The sequence below is a fragment of the Lucilia cuprina genome, chromosome 5 (genome assembly GCF_022045245.1).
Source record: "Lucilia cuprina isolate Lc7/37 chromosome 5, ASM2204524v1, whole genome shotgun sequence".
NCBI lineage: Eukaryota > Metazoa > Arthropoda > Insecta > Diptera > Calliphoridae > Lucilia > Lucilia cuprina.
Window position 1 is genome coordinate 36,987,172 of NC_060953.1, and position 8,784 is coordinate 36,995,955.

General features: G+C 29.1%; 2 protein-coding genes across 3 annotated transcripts in view; one reads left to right on the top strand and one right to left on the bottom strand.

Moving 5' to 3' along the window:
* Positions 1 to 8,510, bottom strand: part of LOC111683586 (transcription initiation factor TFIID subunit 4) — a 24,410-nt gene extending 15,900 nt beyond the window's left edge. For both annotated transcript variants that reach the window (XM_046951184.1, XM_046951176.1), the window contains exon 1: positions 7,991 to 8,510. The gene's annotated coding sequence lies outside the window, so the exon portion shown is untranslated. The remainder of the gene's footprint in view (positions 1 to 7,990) is intronic.
* On the top strand, positions 6,732 to 8,705 carry LOC124420231 (sensory neuron membrane protein 2-like). The gene is made up of 3 exons (XM_046952454.1): positions 6,732 to 6,845; positions 6,995 to 7,120; positions 8,700 to 8,705. Exons 1-3 carry the CDS (start codon positions 6,756 to 6,758, stop codon positions 8,703 to 8,705), a joined length of 222 nt encoding a protein of 73 aa, XP_046808410.1. The 5' UTR covers positions 6,732 to 6,755.
* Positions 8,706 to 8,784: the final 79 nt, after the last annotated feature.

Consider the following 8,784-nt stretch of genomic DNA (forward strand, 5'->3'; position numbering starts at 1 on the left):
ACTATAGACTAGACTATAGACTAGACTATAGACTAGACTATAGACTAGACTATAGACTCGACTATAGACTCGACTATAGACTCGACTATAGACTCGACTATAGACTAGTCTATAGACTAGTCTAATATTTAGTCAAGTCCATAGTCCCGTCTATTATAAACTAGACAAAAGGCTAGTCTATATACTATTTACTAAACAATAGACTACACTATGGACTAGACTATATACTTGACTATAGACTAGGCTTTACATAATTGTAATATACACATATATGCTTTCAAAAAACGTATTTCAAAAATCACAATATTATTAAATTATTTAGTCTGAATTCATTATTTACGTTTTTATTAAATGTTTCAAATTAAATAACCAACACTCTTCTTCTTTTATTTCCAAATTTGTATAAAATCTTGTGGTTGGTATTCTTTAAGATTTGGAACGTGTTGCTAATAAATCAACGATTATATTTATTGTGTTTTTTGTATTTGAAATTAGTTTTATAACTAATTTAAAGAAGAATCTTTGATAGAAACAAATTGTACTTCGCATGTGATTGATATATTTTTTTGGTTGAAAATAACCACTTGTCTTATTAAGTAGTCACTGTCCATATCGCATGTTTCTTTTTCAATTCATTTTTATTTTTTTATTCCACAACTTAATTAACATTTTAACACTTAAGCATTAAATATTAGAGTTTGTTTCTATTATTTAGTTATTTTTGTTTATATACAAATGTATTGTTGTCTTATTTGAATAAAACATTTGTATGATTTCTTTGTAGTTGTTTAGAAGAAAAAAGAATTGATTCTTTACGGGAGGGAATAATTAACATTTGTGTATAGAAGCAAAGTTAGCTATCCCTACTTTTTATTTAATGGATATTTTTGAATTCGATTTTTAATGGATATATTGTTATTATTAAATATTCTCCCATTTAGTGATGATTGTTATTTTCATTTAAAACTTTTCGTTGCAGAAATTTAAAAAGAATTCTGTTTAATTTGAAATCTTCAAAACACTTTAAATACTTTACCTAAATAGTTTATTGTTTAATTGACTAGTTTTATGAATATTATATATAATAATGAGTTATTGTTTTATATTATTAAGTACATTCATAATTATCATTAGCCGAATAATAAATATATGCACATGTTCTTACGTTTTATATTTTAATCATAATTATTATTTTATATCAATTTTGTTAAAGTTATCTGATCTTATCATTAAGTGTTGCTAATTTATATTTTTTCTGGCTTTCAAGAATATTTGAAAAATTAATGCGGAAACGGTGCATTGAAAATTACATGCTGATATATTCGCTGGTAATTTATAAATATTATAAAAAATTAATAATTAGTAGAGGTGTATGAACGAAAATTGTTTTCAATAAAAATATTCAATAGAGCATTAATTAACAAGAAAGAATGTATATACAATCGGGCAGTGTAGTGGTGCTTAGTACCCTTTCTCATAAAATTCGATCTAATAGTTGCACATGGCCCCATTCGTTTTATCAATAAAGTTATATGTGCAGAATTTCATCCTGCTACTAATGTTTAAAATTAACAAGTAAGGCTGTGTCGAATCTTTGAATCCTTTTGAAAAAGGAAAAAGTACCTAAACGTTTCTTTTTATGGGTTTTTACCTAATTCAGACTGTACATACCTAATTTCATATTTCTAGGTCCAATATTATAGAAAAGTAAAAAAGTATCTTTTAAGAAAACAAAAGAGTACAAAAAAGTTCCGGTTCTCACCAAATTCCAACTCTACATACTTAATTCCATGTTTCGAGGTTCAATATTATAAAAAAATCAAAAAAGTACCCAAAAGTCCCTTTTGATTTGTTCTCCTCTAATCCGTGCTCTTTATTTCATGTTTCTGGGTTCATTATTATAGAAAACTCAAAAAGTACCTTTTAAAAAACGAATAAGTTCTCACCTAATTCCGAATCTACATACTTAACTTCACGTTGCTAGGTTTAATATTATATAATATTCAAAAAGTACCTTTTGAAAAACGACAAAGTACCAAAAAGTTCCCTCTTATTGGTTCTCACCTAATTCAGACTCTACATACTTAATTTCATATTTCGAGGTTCAATATTAGAGAAAATTCAAAAAGTACCTTGTAAATACAAAAAAAGTACCAAAAAGTTCACTTTTTCCGGTTCTCTCTTAATTTCGACTCTACATACTTAATTTCATTTCTAGGTTTAATATTATTGAAAATATAAAAAATACATTTTAAAGAACGAAAAAGTACCAAAAAATCACTTTTAATGTGTTTTTGTCTAATCCGGGCTATACATACTTAATTTAATGTTTCTTAGTTCATTATTATAGAAAACTCAAAAAGTTCCTTTTGTAGAACGAAAAAGTACCAAAAATTTCCCTTTTATGGGTTCCAATTTAAGCAGGCTTCACATACTCGTGCTGCTCTTGATCTGCCTTTTTATAAAAAAGAGCACAATAACAAAATGAATAAAAAATCTAAATTTTTGATGAAATTTTCAGAGATTGTCTCGGATTTTTGCTCATATCTCCGGTATTTATGAATCGATTTAATCGATATCTAAGATCTTCTAAAAACTGATTTCAACAAACACCAGATAGACAGGCAGACAATATATACTTAATGGGGTCGGAAAGTTATACTATAGAAATTAAAAACGGAATGACAGTCTTATATATACCCTTCTCACGAAGGCTATATATAAGTCTGTCATTTTCATTTCACTTAATATCTAAAGAAGACTTTGTATGGAACCTAGAGTAAATGAGGACCGATCATTTAAAAAAATTGTATGATTTAGTTACAAAACTATGTTTTACCGATTTTTTGCAGATACAACTGTCAGCTAAAGTGATTTTGAGCCGAGTAGTATTGTTTAAGATGTAGGATCAATATTTTTTGGTTTAACAAATATCAGCATATACGCATAGTACCCTCCAGACTAAAGTGGTGTAGGGTATAAACAAGTATTTTTCCGAAATCCAGCTAATTCAAATTGGCCAATCGTCCACAAATGAATGTGTTCTTGATTAGAGTCATGTGCTGCGTAAAAATATTCGGATATCGAGAACGAGTTCTATAATTTCAGAGAAACACATTCCATGATAGTATCAATAGAACAGTAAACTATACGCACGTTGCGACGGTGCTGCAGAAAATCAAAAGAGTTGGAAACCCTGTTACCACCGATATATAAATTCGTCCTCTTTTGTACGCGGTCGAGCTCAAAAGTAAACTTCGATCCTACATGAGAATTGTATTCCATTTTTGGTCGGATATAAGTGGTGTAAACAGAAAGAAGATCAGATGGAGTAAAGTATGTCCTGAATTCTTCTTTCGACTTGAAAAATATGTTTAGTCCAAGGGACTTTGCACTTTATTTTAATGCTCTGTTAACACGACTCCATTTAGAGAATTTTATCAAATAATGGTTGAGAGATTTATTCCGCTTCTTTACCCTAATCTCTAGAGGACTTGGCCTATAATAGAATGAATAGAAATTGCAGATATTGCTGTCATCGTCAAAAGAGTAGATAAAGTTGGAAGTTTGACATAGAAGGTCATTTATGAAAATAAATCGATTGAATTTATTACCGACACCTTTTTCGACTATTCCAGACTTGTTCGATTTTAGTTTACTCTTATTTGTTCAGGCGATTGTAAGAAAACCTTACAATTTCATTGCCAGATAATAAACTGACATAGCTTTAGCCTTTTCCGACAAAAAAAGTAGATCTACATTGTACATTTTCAGCGTTAGAGTTATATGTATATCAAGGCTGATCGAATTGACTTAATTTTATACAAATAATATTTGTTTATTTCGTTATTATTTTTTTGATATTTATATTAAAAATCATAAATTATTTTAAAAAAAATCTCCTTGTCAAACACCCACAAATATTTGATGATACAAGTACATACTTTTTATATTAATGATATATTTGACATTATAATTCTGCTCCAATTTAGCACAAAATGTAAATCATTATTTAATTAGCTTATTTAATTAAATTTAAAAATATGAACTTTAATATTGCAAATATTTTAATATTTTAATGGAAATTTTCAAAACAACAAGTACATCAAATTAAAATTTAAAACAATAAATTACTTTGTTAAGTATACAAATTTTAAATTATTTATTATAAAAAAAGTTTAAATGTTTTGAAAATTTATTTCTTAATATAGTGAAAGCATATTTTCTAAAACACCTTTTATTTATTGTTTTCTAATTACTCTAGAATTATATCTATAAAAAACTAAAGTTTTTGTTTAGTTTTAAACTTAATTTTAAAATTAGTTAAATTAAGTGATTAATGATGAATTGAAATATATTAGAAATTAATTATAGTATATTACTATTAATTAGTAATATTTAGCAGTCAAATTGATGATAAATAACCAAAACATTTTGCATTAAAGACAGATTTAAATTACTTTATTGTTTGCGATAAAGTATTAATCAAAATTTAGTTATGGATGGATTCTTTAAGAAATCACAAAAAAATCTTACTTTTTTTGCTATTTTGTCGGACCATATAAAGTAAGCCATTTTTATTTAAAAACAGAGTCCCTAATCTGAGAAATATCTGTGGCAAAAATGAGAAGATACAGACTTTAACTTATATATATATGTATTATGTATTAACTATATATATATATATATATATATATATATATTATATATTATATATATATATATATATATATATATATATATATATATATATATATATATATATATATATATATATAAAATATATATATATATATATATATATATATATATATATATATATATATATATAATATATATATATATATATATATATATATATATATATTATATATATATATTATATATATTATATATATATATATATATATATATATATATATATATATATATATTATATATATATATATATATATATATATATATATATATATATATATATATAAGTGTTAGTTAATTACTTAGTTAGTTAGTTAATTAGTTAGTCCCACTGTACGCGGCGCATTTTATTTCCTCCATATTTAGTTCAGTTTAAAAGGGTTGTATATCAATGTATAATCCACTCGGAGACCCAATACTCCATTGTGAATCCCTTTAATAAAAGACAAGGAGAAAACAGAAAAAAAGGAGAGATGAGAAGAGTGAGATGTTGCTAAAAATGTAACAAAAAAATCCTTAATTGTCTATTAACTGAAAATCCAAAAAGTTCCCCTAATGAAGCCCATAATGTCGCCTAGGTTACACCCTGCTACATCTCCTAGTTCATCGTGCAATCTTTTACCTAGCCATTTCAGTCTCAGACTCTGTAATCTGGGACAGTGGCATAAAATATGCTCTACTGTCTCCAGTTCCTCTTCGTCCTCACACAACCTGCAAAAATCCTGTGTGTTACCGACCCCATTTCCCCTAAAGGCTCCAATTGAGCAGTGTCCAGTTATTACCGCTACTAAAATCCTTGTACTCTTCCTGTCCAATCCTAATAGCATTCTGGTTGCTTTTGGATTTAACTTCGGCCATAGTGTCCTAGAAACCCTACAATCCAGTCTACTGTACCAGGATTGGTTGGTGGTTTTTTTGAAATATTCGGAAATTAGTCTATAGTAATGACAAATGGGGGGTTTTACCGAGTTGACCCTTCTATCGAGCTCCAGATCCGAGACCTGTCGGGCCAATTCATCTGCAATCTCATTGCCCTGTATGTCACAGTGTCCCGGTACCCAACACAGCCTGAGTGTGTATAACCTGACTAAACCTTCCAGGTCCTTTTTGCAGCTATTTACCAAGCTAGAATGCAACGTTTTACACTGCAAAGCTTTAAGAGCTGCCTGACTATCAACGTAAATCTTCCGACCCCTAGTAATGTGTGTCTTAATAATTTCCACGGATTTCCATATAGCCAGGATTTCCGCTTGAAAAACGCTACATTCATCCGGAAGTCTGTAGGACACTCTTATATTGTTGTCTACCAAATAAACCCCGGCACCTGTGCCAGAGTCCATCTTGGATCCGTCAGTGAAAACTGCACACCCCTCAAACAGTACTTCGGATCCTTCCCACTCATTCCTACTAGGAATCACTATTGAAGGTGTTACTCCGAAGTCCAGGGTCGTAACCAAATGATCTGAAATACCCTCCGTACTTCCCTCAATTCCTGTTAGACCTGCCTCGTATAGTATTCTAGTGTGGCCTACCCCGCTTTGGTCTTACTAGAGCTGATTCAAACAGTCTGAATAAGTTCCTAGCTGATACACTCTTAACATATTTCTCAATTGGGAGCAGATTCAGAATAATATCCAATGCCGCTTATTAGTTACTTAGTTAGTTAGTTAGTTAGTTAGTTAGTTAGTTAGTTAGTTAGTTAGTTAGTTAGTTAGTTAGTTAGTTAGTTAGTTAATTAGTTAGTTAGTTAGTTACTTACTTAGTTAGTTAATTAGTTAGTCCCACTGTACGCGGCGCATTTTATTTCCTGCATATTTAATAATATATTTATATGAATCGTAATAAATGTTTTACAGTTCAAAGCATCAAGTACTTCCAAATTGTTTTGATATTTTGATTTTGATAAATATATATTTTTTGCAAATTAATATTTTTGAAAAATTGTAATTAATACTTAAGCAATTAAATTTCATTTTTAAACAGTTTAATGAACTAAACAAAAAATTTTATTTTTTTTTTTATTTGCAGATGCCCCGGTAATTCTGACTTTGCCCCACATGTTGGGAGCATCAAATGAATATACGAAAACTATAAGAGGATTAAATCCGGATGCCAAAAAACATCAGACATTTGTAGATGTACAACATGTAGGTAGAAAATAAGACCACACATACTTATAACGAATCTGCCACAAACACTTGTTCGCATTAATATCAATTAATTTTGAAATTTGAAATTAATAAATGACATTAATTAAATAACAATTTATTTTTTGTTTTTGTTTATTTTGTTGCAGCTTACTGGCGTGCCACTTCAGGGTGGCAAACGTGTTCAGTTTAATATGTTTCTGAAGAGTATTAATCGCATAACGATTACGGAAAATCTAACAACAGTTCTAATGCCCGCCATTTGGGTGGAGGAGGTGAGTAGTGAGTGGGTTGTTTTGTTTTGTTTTGTTTTGTTTAAGCTTTTTTTTTGACAGATGGGATTATTCTACAATAACAAATCGCCTGTTGTTTTTGTATTGTTGTATTTGTTGTAGCGACGAGGCTACCTTATTAAGTGTACACTGCAAATAACATGCAAAAAAATATAACTGCCATATTTCCCTATTTTTATTACTGCAACCATCTGGCAACACATCTTTTGACACTTGCTTTAACCGCACATTCTTACACTTCATCCAAGAAAATGTAGAAGGCCAAATTACAAACAAAAACAACAACGGTGAAAACGAAGAGGACGACGAACAAAATTAGGTACAGAAACGTAACAAAATAACTAGACAAAAAGCTATAAACGAACAAACAAATTGGAATGACAAAAAGTAGAAAATTACAAAAAAGTGGATGGAAGAAAGGTAATACAAAGTGGGGGAATTAAGGAAAACGAGACTGGTTGAACGGGCAGACGTAGAAGATGATAATAGAGCTTCACATACATTGCTGATGATTCGGCTGAAACAGACACAGAACAAATACAATTGATTTTGCGGACAGCGAGCGAATGAAGCCGAAAAAAAACATGATGGAAAAAATGAAAAAACGACCGACCGACGGCAAAAAGAAACCAAACGATGGTCTCGTAAGAGCCGCATTTCAATTGACTCAATGAACACCACCACACATTTTTTTCCCAACTTTTTCTTCACCAGACTTCCTGCCATATCAATCAAACATCAATTCGTCCATTCATTCATGTAATTATAGCAATCATACCATTCCCACTTAATTACAAAAACGTTAATACTTTTTCATAATAAATTTTCCATATGCATTCATATTCTATTCACCTTGTATGTGTATTTATTTTATTCCTTTCTTTTTTTTTGTGCTGAGAATTTCGTTATATATTTTTTTATTATTGAAATAATCGCCGCTGTTGCTTGAAACCTTAATGAGACGACTTCAAAGCGGGATAATGAAGAATTTAATGAATAAATTTCACTTTACACACTCGTTCACTCACTTTGTGGCACTGTATAAACTTTTTTCTTTCTTTTTTTATTTTATTATTTCTTCTTCATACACACAAAATATTAATACTTCTCTCATCCGTATAATTTTTTTCTTTTTTCACGTATTTCGCAAACACACCGTCGTCCGTGGAGGTGTAATTTTCAATTCAATTTTTCACACTTTTTATCATTATTTTGCGTACAAATTCTATAAGATATTGAAAATATAATGCTTTTAGAATATTTTTCATATAATTTTCTTTAGATATTTCGTAAATTTACGTGTTTTTTATTAAAAAAAAGATTGCCTACGATTTCTATGCGACCCGCACTTTTTCATTGCAATCACACAAACCATAAACTAACACACAAACAACGAAATTTTACACTTCAGAGTTGATTGTTTTTTAAGTTAACGACGTTAAAATTGTAATAGATTAATGATTATGGGGAATTTTCAAATTTTGTCATAGTTGTATAGTGTAACGGCGTTGGCATACAAATAATATTAAAAATATATATTATTTCATTTAAATTCCAAAAGCCTTAATTTAATGAAGCTAAGTAGAGAAAAATTGGCCATAAAAAATTCCACTGTTTTAATTTTAATAAAATTAATCATTGGAAAA